Raw genomic sequence first — 15,711 nt, 5'->3', positions numbered from 1 at the left:
ATCCAATTAAACTGAATTTAAATTAGACCCCATTATCTCTAAGACTGATTTATTATTATTGCAAGTTTGGCTCACAGACTAAAATTGATTGTCCTGCTACCTAGACAGAAGAAACTTGAAGTAAACAGCTTTGTATTGCACAGTGCACCAAAGTATCTCACATATGGTAGACAGTGAAGAAATGTCTGCTAAAAGAAAAGCTGGACAGTTTTCCATATCTCTCTGGAATGCTTCAGCAGAGCTTCATTACTCTGAAATGGTATAAATTCTATCAAACACCCATTTGCGAATGCATAAACACAATCCAAAATTAAATGTGATGAATTTAAACACACAAAACATTGAGGCTGGAAGGAACCTTGAGGATCACTCAAAGTTTAATCCCTTTATTTTACATATGGAGGAACTGAAGCCCAAGAGGTCCCCAGGGTCAGATCTGACAGTCTCTCATACCAATCAAGGGACTCCTAGGAATAACTTTGATGGGAATCAGTCAGGGCAACAGCAATGACCCCTCTATTAACAGAAATAACAACTCTTGCTCCCAAGCACTCTTTGCAAAGGACTTTTTCACTGGATACCAGCCATGTGTAGATGGGACAATTACTCAGAAATTAATGATTTACCCACTGTTATATTAAGTGGAAGGGGCCCTCTAATTGCAAATCCAGGATTCCTTCTATTATACCACTCCATACATGAAAAGAGATCAAGACTCCTTTAAGCCAAAAGCGTGTATAAAGCTAAAAAATACTAATTCTAGGAAATACTTGTCTTTAACTACCTTTTATCCTACTTATCAATTTCCCAAATGAAAAAATCTGGACCAAACACTTACTTGCTCTGGCTCGACATGACAGAACATGGATATCTTTTCCTTCACTGAGGTGTCAAGAGGATTGGAGCATCTGCACACCACCTACTCCAAAAGATGAGGGCACAATTTAGCAGAGGAAATTAAAAATACACAAAACATTGCCATTCGAGCTGAAGCAAACAGGAATCATTTCATTACAGTGTATAAATGTCCCTGCCAGATTCTAGAGAAACTTGAAAACGCCCCCTTGTCTCTTTTCAACTAAATTTTGCAGTTTCAAAAGTGGAGGCAAACCGAGAAATGAGAATTCAAAACAAGACTGCTTAATGAGCTAAGAGTGAAATGCCCATTACTTTGTGAAATAATAGAGAAAAAAGAATTTTAGTTAAGTCCACAACACAACACAACACTAGTTACAATTTGCTTTCCAAAATGTTCCGTGGACTGTGAGTGGTTCCCACAATAGAAAGGGGAATTCTGTGTGGGGAAAGCAGAATGTTAGAGGTTTATACTGCCTTCTACAATATTATGTATTAAAATGTTTTAAATCTCCTCTTTTGTCAAGAGAAACAGAAAGGTAAAGGTTAACATCAGCTATTCTGCTCCAAAATTTCACCAATCCACCTTTGTCTAACGATATTCTTCATCCTCAATCCCATACAAAATTAATTTGCATAAAATATGTCATTGAAGTAAATTCCTATCAACAACTATACTTACAATTCAAGGATCTACAATATTATAACCATGTGTGAATTGATTCATACAAATAAAGTTTACATCCCTTTTATACAGTAATGCAGTCAAACAATCTGCCATTCTGTTGATTGGGACATTGTATGCTCAGCTTGGCTGCTCCAGAGGCAATAGGGAGCAATGGTCCCTAACTAAAAAGCCCACTGCTAGGTCCATCCTGAAATCTTTCTGGCCTGATAAGATATGTTAGGAGAAGCTAGCACAGTGAATAGATTGCCAGGACTAGAGTCAGAAAGACTCATAAACTTACTAATTCTGTGACAGTGGGCAAATCCCATCACCCTATTTGCCTCAGTTTCCCACTCTGTAAAATGAGCTGGAGAAGGAAATGGCAAACCACTCAATAGCTTTGCCACGAAATCCCTAAAATGGGATCATGAAGATATGCCACAGCCAGAACTGGTACAGAACTTCAAGAGCTGAGCAGCTAACTTAAGAGGGCATTCTATCAAGAGCTATTCAAATTATTCCACTCTACAAAAAAGTTTTTATTCATTTCTAACTAATAATTTTGGCCATACATTTAAGACCAAAATTTAATCTAGTACAAAGGATTTTTAAAAATTACCAAATCTGGTGAAAGTCCAAGTCCTCTGAGTTCACGAACACTATTCTGGGTAGGTTTAGTCTTCTGTTCACCTGTAGAGCTTGGCTATTTTAGAAGGGGAAAAAAATTTTTAATATATGCAATTGAAAATTGACATTTCCCTTAAATGTTAAAAGTAGGGAAGATAATTTGATTATGTGCATGGTTCCCATTTATTCTAATACCCAAATGAATCAGTTCTGTTTTTCCTTTTTTCTATAAAACATCAGACAAAAATCTTACTAGTACTTAAGTGCACAAACATTGCTCTCCATTTTCTCTGGTTCCCCCTGAAATTTCTAGCACCTCACCTGTGGAACTAAGCTGACATGAATGTTGCAGAAGTTTTCTCGTTTGACTTTGAATTGAAACTGGCGGAAGGCTTCAATGAAGTGCATGCTTTCTATATCTCCCACTGTCCCTCCAAGCTGGAAGCACAAAGTAATTTTGAAGTACATTATTAAATCTTCCTCCATTGACTCATTCCCTTCCTCTCTTTCGGAAAGGCAGCTCCAAATTGTTATATCAAACAAGCAGCATAGCAATGGATTCTCCATGTAGTATATGATGTCAATTATCAAGAACATCAAGAGCTATCATATCCCTTTTTTTTTCATTTTTTAAAACAGTATGTTAGTTTTTGTAAACATATGTACAGATAGTTTTCAATATATGTTTCTGTAAAACTTGTGTTCCAAAATTTTCTCCCTTCCCTCCTGACTTTCCACCCTCTTCAAAACAGCAAGCAATCTCTCAGGTTAATCATGAACATTATTTTAGACAAAATTATGCTTCCCCAAAGGTATTCTGATTCTCTCCATATCTATGTCAGGGAAAAATCTGAAATCACAAAAGAAAGAGTTAAGTGATTCTCAATCACAAAGGGAGCTGCCTAATTCTCATCTCCCAGTGACTGCCAAAAGCAAACCAATGTTCAAGCTACCTTTGAAATTACATTTGAGATGATAATAGTTGGGGTAATTATCAATTTGACAATAGCAACAATAGTATTTCAACATTCCTATGGTATAATTAAAGAAATACTATAAATTATGTTTTTATTCAAGCAAACATCTACTATTAATACCTGCTTCTCATTCTTTAAAACTATGTGATTTTACTGTGTACCTTTTGATTTAGTCTATTTGTTGCTACAGTAAAAATTCTAAGATCAATGATTTCATTAATGTGGATAACCAGGGTTAGATCAACCACTCAGTCTTTGTGAGTAACTGTGGCCAAAACAATCACCTATGCCTAATCTTTTCAATAACTTGTCTTGGACAGATGTATACAATACACTGCCTCACCTGGACCCAAAAGCCTTTCTAAAACTCAGCATCACTTCCACAATAAGACCATGGACTTGTGCAAAGCATCACTAAGAGCTCCCATTTCTACAGCTCTTTAAAATTTACACAGGCTTTTCTCAAAGTGGAATAAGTGGTACAAGTCATCATCCTTATTTCATAAAAGGAGAAAAAGTCACTTGTTCGTTGTAACATTTGAGTCGCAAACGTCTGAGGCCAGCAATCCCCAAACATGACTAGTGCTATTTTCCTTTCAACTGACACAGTGTAATCCAGGTTTAGGGACAGGCAGGTTTCAGCTCTTTCACTGCAGTGTTTAAGCTGGATGTCCAGGGCTGCTTAGGGAGATAAAAAAGATAAAAGTGTCACAGGTAGCCTAGGACTAAGGAAGATTAGAATATACAAACCTCAATCACACACACTTGAGGTTGTACACCGTCTTCATCTACAGGAATTAATGCCTGTCTCATTACCCATTCTTGTATTGCATCTGTGATGTGAGGCACAACTAGAAAAAGGGAAGAAAAAAGTATAAATTAAGACTTCTCTAATAGCACTGATACTAATCTAAACAGATTTAGTTTTGAATGAAATCACTGAATTAAGCAAATATAAAAATGAAATGCAAACTATTCAAAAATATTGAAGAATAAAAAATAAAAATACCCTGCAACATCAAATCCTTCAGCCTATCCATCTCTTCCAAGGCCACTCCACAGCTACACACATCTCTGATCTCAAACACTGACCTGGTCAGCTTTTCCTTAGCTGAAACTAGCAATGTTCCAATTATTTCAAATGGCATTACTATGGATCAAAGAGAAAGCAGATGAACGGGATCTGGATTCAGAAATCAAACCATAAATCTTTCCCAATTCTGAGGGAATGGGGGGGAAAGGGGGGAAGTTTTCTGTTCAGAGTGGAGGCTGAGGTTAAAAAAGATGCTAGAGGGACAGCTAGGTGGTGCAATGGATAGAGCCCAAAGTCAGGAGGACCTGGGTTCAAATCTGACCTCAGACTTAACTTAACACTTCCTAGCTGTGTGACCCTGGGCAAGTCACTTAACCCCAATTGACTCAGCCAAAAAAAAAAAAAAGAGATGTTATATAATACATCAGATCTGGAATTTCCAAGGAATAGAATTCCTACCAAAAATAGTTCTTTAGACTAGCTGTCTAATTTCCTTCCACTTGGCCTAAGCTAGTCTAGTCACTACTGTGGTCCAAGTTTACAAGGCAAGTAGAAAATCTATCTGCAGTATAATTAGCTGGCTAAAAATTTTAATTCCTTGGGGCCAAACTGTTTGGCTCATTTTCTACAGAATCTACAGGCATGACATTGCCATTGCACCCTAGCCTTTGAAGTCTTAAGGACCTCAAAGATCCAATACTATTTTCATTTTCAATAAGAACCAAATAAGAAGGCCCAGAGGTTAAGTGATCATGTAGGAAAGGAAGTATTGATCAAAGATGCAGCATGGCTTCCTCAAGACTACAGACTAATACATCAGACTCCCTTTTAGCAGGTTCCCAGACTTATTCAGTGCTTTTAAAGTGGATTATTTAAAATTTCAACAAAGTATCTGACAATGTCTCTAATGCCATCTTTGGAGGAGAAAAGATGGAGACTGACAGTATATTTAGGTGGATTGAAAACGGTTTCAATGAGCTATTTGTTCAAAGATATTAACGTAATCATGAAAAAATGGAAACAAACTAAAAGCATCAACGGGTTAAGTTAAACAAATTATGGTAAACTGATATAATGGAACACTGTAATGTAATCAAACTGAGGAATACAAAAGCATTCAAAGAAATCTGTAAGCCTTTGTGAAATAATGTGAAAAAGAATCAGAAATCCTATTACTAGGATCATATAAAGGAAAAGTGAGTGAAAATGGACAAAGAATTCTGATGAGGTCTTAGAGAGGAGAAAAATCAAAATGACAATGGATTTAAATAAATCAGTCACTACAGAATTACTAAGTAAATTTAATTGTACTGATGTTCAAGATTTGGTTTTGAAGAATTTGAACAAAAAAACAAAAAACAAAGAACTGCTAAAACATCCTGCCCTCAAGAAGTCAGTGGGTGGTAGTAATAGTTTTGACAAATGGAATCTCTAGTGGAATGTCCTAGTTTGTGGAAACCGAGTAGATGCCCATCAATTGGAAAATGGCTGAATAAATTGTGGTATATGAATATTATGGAATATTATTGTTCGGTAAGAAATGACCAACAGGATGATTTCGGAAAGGCCTGGAGAGACTTACATGAACTGAAGCTGAGTGAAATGAGCAGGGCTAGGAGATCCTTATATACTTCAACAACAATACTATATGATGATCAATTCTGATGGACCTGGCCATCTTCAGCAATGAGATGAAGCAAATCAGTTCCAATGGAGCAGTAATGAACTAAACCTGCTATGCCCAGTGAAAGAACTCTAGGAGATAACTAAGAACCATTACATTGAATTCCCAATCCCTATATTTTTACCTATCTACATTTTAGATTTCCTTCACAGGCTAATTGTACAATATTTCAGAGTCTGATTCTTTTTGTACAGCATGTTTGGTCTTGTATACGTATACTGTATTTAACTTATATTTTAATATATTTAACATGTATTGGTCAACCTGCCATCTGAGGGAGGGGGTGGGGAGAAGGAAGAGAAAAATTGCAACAAAAGGTTTGGCAATTGTCAATGTTGTAAAATTACCCATACATATAACTTGTAAATAAAAATCTATGAAATAAAAAAAATAATAATAATAATAAAAATTAAAAAAAAAATAAAAAGGAATGTCCTAGTTTGAAATGTGTTAAATATGTTTATTAAAAACGCATAGTAGGCATAAATGGCATTCAAATTTGCAGGTAATTAAAAGTTGGGCTAACATACATCATAACAGTCAAATTTCAAAAAGATGTGGACAGGTGAGAATACTTAACAAAGTCCAATAAGATGAAGTTTATAAAATTTAAGAAATCAACTTCACAACCATAAGCAAAAAGGGATGATTAGATAGCAGTTAATCCAAAAAATTTAGTTTTGATGGACTGAAAATTCCATGAACCAACATTTGTGATATGGAAGCCAAAAAAGCCGATTCAACCTTAAGGCTGCATTAAGAAAAACTGTCATTTTTTGGTTTAGAGGGATTTTTTTTGGTAATTTTTCCCCTTTCATTCCGATTCTTCTTTCACAACATGACAAATGCAGAAATATGTTTAACATGACTGTCCATATATAACCTAAATCAGACTCCTCACTATCATGAGGACAGAGGATGGAAGAGCTGGCGGGAGAAAAATTAAAAATCAAATCTTAAAAAAATGAATGTTGAAAACTATCTTTACATGTAAATGAAAGACTTTTTTCTTCAACCATGATTCTCGGCTACCTTTTAGTTGTTCTCTTTTCCCTATATTTAAGTTTCTTAAATATAGAAATTTACTTGGTTTACATTTGTATTCTCAGGCCTTACCCCATGAATGGCACAGAGTAAGGGCTTAATAAATGCGGTAAGGAAATGTGCAAAAAAAAAAAAAGTGTACACTGGTATCAAAGTCCCAGTCACAAAACTCCCCAGTGAGGCCCAAACTAAATTAAAATATAATTGGGAAATGGTTAATAAAATAAAGATGCAATATAACCTAGATAATATTAATTTGTAGTTTTCTGGGATCTGTTTGTACTTGAGTTTGACACCACTAATATACAGAATCAGGGAGCTAGTTCTCAGATATTGTGGTTCGGTTATGGGGAGGAAGTGTGTGTTATGTGCAAATTTTAGGAAGGACATTAATAAGCTGAAGAACAAACAGTGGAGAAAGGTAACTAGGATGGTACAAGGTCTTGGCCATACCACATGAGGATCAGTTAAGAGAACTGAAAGTTTAGCTCAAATTAAAACTTGGATTGGGGGTGGGGAGCAGCAAATGTTATGTTCAAGTATTTGAAAGTTTGTTGTCATAGAAAAGGAATTAGATTTGTTCTGCTTGGCCCTAGAGAACAAAACTAAGAACAATGGGTGGAAGTTTTAAAGAATCAAATTTTAGTTTGTTAGGAAAAACAATTTCAACAATTAAGGTTGCCCAAGTGGAATATACTGCCCTAGAAAGTCATGAATTCCTTCTTCCTGGAGGTTTCAAACAAAGATTAAATTACTAGATGTGCTCTGGAATGAATTCTTGTTCAGATATTATTTGAATTAGATAATCTCTTCTCTAAAATTCAACTAGTTCCTGATTTGACCAAGGTCAGAGAACTATTCAAGTCTAAATCTGGTAATTTGTGACAAGATGTACATTCCGAGACTTTTGACGCTTTACCTAGTGCTCTTTCCACTATACTATATTGATAAAAATAGCATAATACAAGCCTTCAAAAAGGAGCATGATGCTATGTAACCTACTCATGGACAATTGTTACTATCTAGATCTAAAAGGATTACTTACTAAAACATTCATCTCTAGGCTTCCACATTATATAGAGTATTACAAATACCTTTCACTATGAGATAAATAAATATTCCACACATTGTTTATCCCACATGCCCCATCCTTTATCATCCTTACTCAAATCACCTGCATTGTTCCATATCCATCACTGAATTTCTATATAAAAGGTATTTTGGTTCAGAGGAGTTACATTAGTGAAATGATGGCTTCAGACAATGCCATCCATAGCAGGGGCTTCTTTTAATTCATTTTGAGGGAACTTCCACATAATAGGAATAAACTTTAAGTGATTTACAATTAAAAGCAGATGTATTTGTCTAAGTCATTCAGTTTCAACTTATTCCTTGAAGAAACTCTTTGATGTCATCTTGAAACATCTGTACAGACTCACAAAAAGAACATGAGCCCTTACAAAGTAATCTAAGAAAAGCTCCCATAAGCAGGTTTTGCACAAATAATCAATCTCTCAAGATAACACCTGGAGTCTACAATATCAAAGGAATCCTTTCCGTTTTCAGACAGAGAAATAACAATATATGCCCAAAGCCAAAAAAAAGAAAAAAAATCACTAATACCTTGAGCTACAAACCAAAGAGACATTACCTTGGACAGTTTTTCCCAAGTAATCTCCTTTACGCTCCTTGTTAATAACATATTGGTAAATCTTTCCAGTGGTCAGGTTATTATCCTTGGTGAGACGGATATCAAGGAACCGTTCATAATTGCCCAGGTCAAGATCTACCTCCCCACCATCATCAAGCACAAAAACTTCACCTGAGGAAAATGTTGAAAAAGTTGAGGTTAAAAAAACATTGAGCACTATGAATTAAAAAACCATAACGTGTCATTCTTTTACAGAACAATTTTTGCATTTTTACTTAATGTAGTGAAACATCATTTGACAGGAAAACAAAAACTATACAGAGGGATAAAGAGCCCCTTCCTTCAATGGCCAATAAATAATCCCTTTCCCTCTCTATTTTGTTAGTATGTACATTATATACATGATGTATCCATTTATTAAGAATGTAAATCCCTCGAGAAATAAGTTTCATTTTATTTTTTATAGCCTTAGTACTGGCACAGAGCAAGTACTAAATATCTGTGGATCTCTCAGAATCATAAATAAATTCAATCAACAACTCACAGAATGACCCATGGCAGTCATGATGGTCTGGCTTATTCACAAGATTGATATACAAAAAAATGCTAATGTCTCCCATCCTCCTTTAAAAAGAACATCAAGTTATAGGTCAAAACTCTGAAAAGTTCATGCGATCCAAGTTTTGACAGAACAAGCAAGCAGCACAGCAGGCTCTGATCAATGTTCAAGTGGTCATCTAAATGGGTTCTTCCCTCCTAGGCAGCTGACACCTTAGGAATCCATTATTTGGCAACTAACCATCTTGCAACTAGGGTGCTCCTCAGACAATAGCCAGACTATCTCCAGATCTGTACTTAGCTTCCTAGAAGCTGGCAAAACCTTAAAGAACCCAAAGTCACATTTATGGCCCAACAAATAATATCAAAAGAGGACTTTAGCAAAATAATTGGAAAAGCAATTTATATTTCTACATATCCAGGATGAATATTAAATAGCATGGATATCACTACAGCAAAACTCCATGTCAAAAAATTTTAACTATTATTGCTAAAATGACAATCAACAAATACAAAAATTCTAGTATAAAAGAAAAACTTACTTATTTTAACCTTATTTTAGGTTATAACAAGTTGACCTTTTGACAGATGCCATCAGTGGATCCCCTAAAGTCTTGTTGGTTTTTAAAAATTCTTTATAACTTAGTTCCATCTTCCAGTTCAATATGGCTTCTGCTTTGATCCTCTTAAAATGCAGTGAAACTGGCTTCTTTGTTGTTTTACACAAAAGATACTTCATTTCATCTCTTGCCTCCATGTATTTTCACTGGCTTTCCCCTAAGGCTATCATTTTTTCCCTCCTGCTTTCTTCAAGTAGATCTTAGCTAAAATTTCACCTTCCGGAAGAAGCCTTGTTGCTAGTGCCTTTCCACTAAAATATCTCTCATTGATCCATTTATATCTTATTTGTACATAGTTGTTACTATGTTGTCTCCTCCACAAGCCTGTGAGCTTCTTGAAGACACAGCCTGTTTTTTCCATTTCTTTGTATCTCTAAAACTTAGCACAGGGCTTGAAACATAGGAGTTCAATAAAGGCTTACTGACTTAACTCTAAATTAATAAACTATAAACTAAGAATATTACTTGGGGCAATACTTTGAAAATAATGTTTGGAAATATTCGATAAAAAAAGATGCTATAATTAAAATAACAATTTATAACATGGGGGGAAATCGAACTTTAGTCACTTTCACATTATTATATGTATGTTCATTTAATCCAAAAGTTATAGCAAGTCTAAATCCAAATAATAAAACATTTGTGTAGCAATTTATTATGTGAAAAGCACTTTATAGATATTATCTCATTTGAGATTCACAGCAACCCTAAAAGGTTGATACAATTATCCTTCCATTTTACAAAGGAATCTGAGATGACTTTACCAGGGTCACAAGTAGCTGGTAAATGTTTAATAAAAAGGCAAAATTTGAAGTCAGCTCTTCCTGACTTCAATATAATACTATATATACTGTGCCAACTAGCTCTACGACAAAAAAGTTCAAGGAGTATGAAATTGTGTCTGTTTCTCTTTATACGGAGTAGAAGCATTAACTTTTTGATACTGTTTTTCCCAGGACAATGCTAACTGGATTATCCATGTAAGAAATTAGCTTCCCAAGAAAAACACTTCTCAGACACACTCTTTTAGACATTGTCGAAATTATTTTGCTATAAGGGAACTTTATGTCAATCATTGTTCCCATAAGTTGGCCTGGTTTTTATTCAAAGGATTTTTGTTCTAGGAGAATTTGATCTAAATGCTTCAGAGTAAGAATATTAAGACCTTTCAAACTTAAAACTAGCTGTATGATATGAAATATATTCCTGTTGTACATCTTGAACAGTAAGTATCACAATCTATGGACAGTCAATAACCAAAAAAGTCATGAACCTTCAACATCCTAGCTTTCTAAGTTCCAAGTACCTGGCTTCTTGAATTCTTTTGTAAACTTTGCTTCAAAACTAACATCAAACCTAGCTTAGGTACAAAAATCTATGTTCAGCAGTCCTGCCACTGACTCTTCAGCTCACATAGGACTCAAATCTTTGAAAATCCTAAAACAAAATCTCTAACTTTCTGAGAAAGAAAACATTCTACTACTCAGAGTATTCCTAACTCAATGAGTTTTGTAAAATGACATTTCCTCTATGGTTTGGGGAAAAAAAAGAGGATGCTACTTACCATGCTCATAAGGAGAAAATGTCCCGGCATCAATATTGATATATGGGTCAATTTTAATTGAAGTTACATGTAAGCCACATGATTTCAAAATTGTCCCAACACTACTGGCAATAATCCCCTTTCCAATTCCTGAGATAACTCCACCAGTGACAAGAATGTACTTCATTTTATTCAAAAAGACCTGAGGAAAAAAGGGGAGGAAAGTCTTTAGGATAAAAATAAAACATTTACTGAGAGGTTTCTCTGAGGAGTTAAGTATCCAAGAATCATCAGGAAGCAACATTGATATAAAAATGAACCCCAACAAAATATTTTTAGCAAATCAAAACTTTTTTTTATAAAATACTATACCAGATGAAATAAAATTGATAATTACAGGTACAGATGAAATAGATACAGGAACAATTTCAGAACTGGGGACTTGGGTACACTTTAAGAGCCAAAAACTAATAAACTGGCACCCAATGACAAATTTTCCTTAAATGGAGAAAAATTTAGCCAACAGCATGGAGTTAACGTCCATATTCCACTAACCCTCCAAAAGCTTTTAAGCCAAACTACACGCAGTGCATCAACCAGAAAACATAAAAGAATTGGATTATATTCCCAGAATCTATTATGCCAAGGTATGGATGTTCTTTTATCAATTTTAATATACAGATCAATTTTCACTGAAGTTAAATTTAAATCGAATGAAATCCACTGAGGTTCAAATCGCATCCCCTTAGCAATTCACTGAACAGCCTTGAAGAACTATTTCAAAAGGAACATGCATCATCATGCGCTGACCTAGAATGTAATACCTCTCTCAAATTAGTTAAACTGAACCCCTGTTTAAATACACTAAGCCCAATGCAAACCTATACTAAAACACCAGGAAAAAGACTTCCTTTAACATTCTAAAAAACTGCTATAATAGAAAAGTAAAATACTCAGGATGCTAAGGTGGGGAAACTAAGCAAGGTAACTGGCAGAAGGAAATTGGGATGTGCAGTCTAGCCAAAGAAGGCTTTAAGAAGGGCACTAAGCACTATCTGAGAAAAAGTATTTTTTTTTTTTTTGCTTGGTCCCAAGAAGGTAGACCCAAGAATAACACCAGGAATAAAAGTAGATGACTTGGGGGGAGAAAAAGCAAAAGTTTTGTACTGAAGAGTTATCAGAAAATAAAATAGGTTGTTTGTGAAGATGTAGTACTCACCAAAAAACTTCAAGCAGAAGCTCATGGCCAAATTGTCAGCAACTAATATGGATTCTTGGTTACAAATAACTAGTATTTATATGATGCTTCATGGTTTGCAAAACACTTTAGCAATATTATCTCATTTTATCCTCACAACCACTTTGCGAGGTAGGTGATATTACAGATTTTACATAAGAGGAAACTGATGGGGTCATACAATTAATTAGTCAAATTAAATCTTGGTTAGATTTGTTGGCTTTTAGGGTCTCTTCTAATCAAGATTCTATGAGATATCAACCTAGAATAGTTCCTTTACATTTAAAATAATTTGCCATAAACTTCCCTGTAATAAAAAAAAAAAAAAAAAAAAAAAAAAAGCATAGATCCCAAGAAAAATAGAGGCATCAGAGTAAACATCTGGAACAGTTTGGGTCCTAATAAATTTAGTTATGGTTAAAAACATAGTAACAAAAAATTAAGCCTCAACTCCACTGTTTACTTACTTGCTATGCGTAAGTGGACAAGTCTCTTGACACACTGAACCATTTTCTCAACAAGATGGGTCTAATCTAATTCTATTAACTATGTCAAGTAGGATCTTGTGAGGTTCAAATGAAATGGGTATATGAAATGTTCTGTAACCATAAGTATGTGAGAGGATTGCTATGAAGAAAGCAATCCCTAAGACCTTAAAGGGATAAAGAAATGAGTTATCATTAATAGGGACGATTTTAATTAAAATGGACTATATAATGAATAAAATGCTGGAAATTTGACATAGGGTCAAATTTAGCCTCTGACTCTTGGCTAATCACTTATTTCATGTGACTCATGCAATTCCCATATCAGATTCTTCCTTTTAAAATTAGTAATGCACTTTACATAAACTATCACATTTGTTCCTCTCCATAATAATGTAAACTAAGTACCATAAGCATTACTATACTCATAGTCCTTTTATAATTCACAACATTGGACTTACTTGTCCATGGTCCTATTACTAGTATTAGAGGAGAGCCTTAAACCCTGGCCTCTCGGGATTCCAAATATAACATTCTATCCACTAATATTTTGAAGAGGCAGTGGAGAAAGTGGAGCTGTGGGTAACACGTAATTAAGTGAGGGCAAAGGGAGAAAAGAGGCAGATAACATATGGAACACAAAGGGATGAGATGAAAATCAAATCAAGAATTCAGAGGCACCAAACTATTGCACAGCATCATAAAAAGTTAACCCAGCTTTTAGGCTGCACCAATTTCCTTCTAAAACAGGAAAAAGTGAAATTAGCTAGGACCAAGCATTCTTGGAAATTCTAACCAAGTGGAACCACCACAGAATCTAACTGAATATTCTCTTCTGAAGAGGAATCCCCCACATTTATCCTTGAATGACAATTAGTTTCGAAGAATAAAAGCCTTGGATTGAAATCGAGGGGGTCCAGGATGAAAAGCTTGCCAATCATTTTGTTATACACATTAAAGGACCATCATCACTGGTAGCTGTGTGAATTTCAGCAAGTCCCTTCCTCATTCGAATCCCTTTCGTCATTAGCAAACTGCTGAGATCTTCGGGGTCTAAGTACCACGACTCTGGGTCTTGGTAAGAGCTTCATACCATATCATATCATCGGATACCCTCAGAAATCCTGAGAGAGGGGCAAGTCTGGCCGTTGTTATAATCATTGTTTTACAGAGGAAACCCGTGGACCGGAGAGGGGCAATGGCTTGCTCATGGTCACACAGCAAGTTGGTGACAGCCCCGAAACTAGCCCTCCTGTTTCCCTAGTTCCGGACTGTTTCGGGCCAGTTCCCAGGATTTCAATATGAAATGGGGTGGGGGCTGATTGCAGAGGCAGATGAAGAGGATCCGTCAGAGTGGTCTCTCTTCCCACTTCCCCGACAGCTCTCCCTGCGGACCGGAAGGAAGCCGGGACCCCGAGGTACCCAGACCCCAGTGGCTGCGGCCACGCGGCCGGCGCGAGGAGCCGCGAGCCCGCGGCCGCAGACGGCCCGCCCCCCGCCCGTTACGCAAGCAGTCCATTGGGCGGGAGGCACAGCCACCTGGCCCCCGATTGGCCAGCGAGACGCCGGTCACGGAGGCTGGGGCGGGAGGGGGGGAGTGTGGAGGGATGGGGGGGAATGAGAAAGGAAAGAGAAGGGAGGGAGGATGCCGGACACCTCAGCCCGGCGCTCCGAAGCCGGCTGCTTTGCTTGGTTCGACCCGGTCCGGTCCGGCTCGGCTCAGGCTCGGTTCCAGCTTTGGCCCCCCGCTGGGACCAGAGTGAAGCGCGGCCCTACCTACCAGAACGCGGCAGCTCCAGTCCTGTCAGTCCCGCCACCCGAGCGTGATCATCCGCGGCCGCCGCGCGCAGGTCACTGAAGAGTCGGGCGGGCCCGACCGGGAGTCTTTGAGGGAAGGCGGGCGCGAGGCGGTGCGCACGCACAGGTCCCGGGGCGGGGGGCCGCCGACGGGGAGGGGCGGGACCCAGAGGGACTGGGAGGGCCTTAATGCGCAGGCGTGGGCGGGGGCTCCGGGCTGAATTGTAGCTGCGATCCAGCTCCCGGGAGAAGGCGGAGCCCGAGGAGGACCCGCCTACCTCCGCCATCTCCTCCCCCATTACCCGCCCGCCCATGCTCCAGTGTTTGGCTGGCACTAGCGTGGTTAGAGATCGTGTAGCCCGCCGATTAAACCCTGAGCTCTAGGGTTACTTAAGCGAGCTTAGTCCCTGTCTTCAAGAAGTTTACCTTATAATAGAAGGACACTTTTTTAAAAAAGAGAGCACAGTGGGGTTCTGGAAGGACAGCTAGGTGGCCCAGTGGCTAGAGGACTGAGCCTGGAGTCCTAGCTGGGTGACAAGTCACTTAACTCTTTGCCTCAGCTTCTTCATCGCAAAATGAACTGGAGAAGGAAATGGCAAACCATTCCAGCATCTCTGCAGAAAAAACTCCAAATGGGATCATGAAGAAACTGACATGATTGAACAACAAATTCTCTGCAAAGTCATTAAGATGGTGTGTGAAGATGTGGGCAAAGAACTTGACAGGCTTTTTCTGAAAACAATGGCAGTACTGATTTTTGATGGTCCTAGAACTGGAAAGTAGGAAGAGGAAATGTCTTCCTTCTGTTGTTTATTTCCGATTTGTCATGTATGTAGTTATTTCTGTGTAGTTTTTCCCATTTGATTTTGAGCTCTGAGAACAAGAACTACCTTCTATCTTTCTTTGTATCCCAGACTTAGCAGGATGACTGGT

At 37.4% G+C, this 15,711-nt stretch overlaps 1 protein-coding gene across 1 annotated transcript in view; it reads right to left on the bottom strand.

Moving 5' to 3' along the window:
- Positions 1-14,897, bottom strand: part of CTPS1 (CTP synthase 1) — a 35,478-nt gene extending 20,581 nt beyond the window's left edge. The window contains exons 1-7 of the mRNA XM_051987890.1: positions 14,762-14,897; positions 11,281-11,461; positions 8,539-8,709; positions 3,877-3,977; positions 2,471-2,587; positions 2,142-2,225; positions 839-919 (exon numbers count right to left, since the gene is read on the bottom strand). Coding sequence (XP_051843850.1) covers positions 839-919; positions 2,142-2,225; positions 2,471-2,587; positions 3,877-3,977; positions 8,539-8,709; positions 11,281-11,446 — 720 coding nt within the window. The 5' untranslated portion in view covers positions 11,447-11,461; positions 14,762-14,897. The remainder of the gene's footprint in view (positions 1-838; positions 920-2,141; positions 2,226-2,470; positions 2,588-3,876; positions 3,978-8,538; positions 8,710-11,280; positions 11,462-14,761) is intronic.
- Positions 14,898-15,711: the final 814 nt, after the last annotated feature.

This window comes from Antechinus flavipes, chromosome 3, assembly GCF_016432865.1.
Source record: "Antechinus flavipes isolate AdamAnt ecotype Samford, QLD, Australia chromosome 3, AdamAnt_v2, whole genome shotgun sequence".
In the NCBI taxonomy this organism is placed as follows: Eukaryota; Metazoa; Chordata; class Mammalia; order Dasyuromorphia; family Dasyuridae; genus Antechinus; species Antechinus flavipes.
This window is presented reverse-complemented; position numbering and strand designations above follow the sequence as displayed.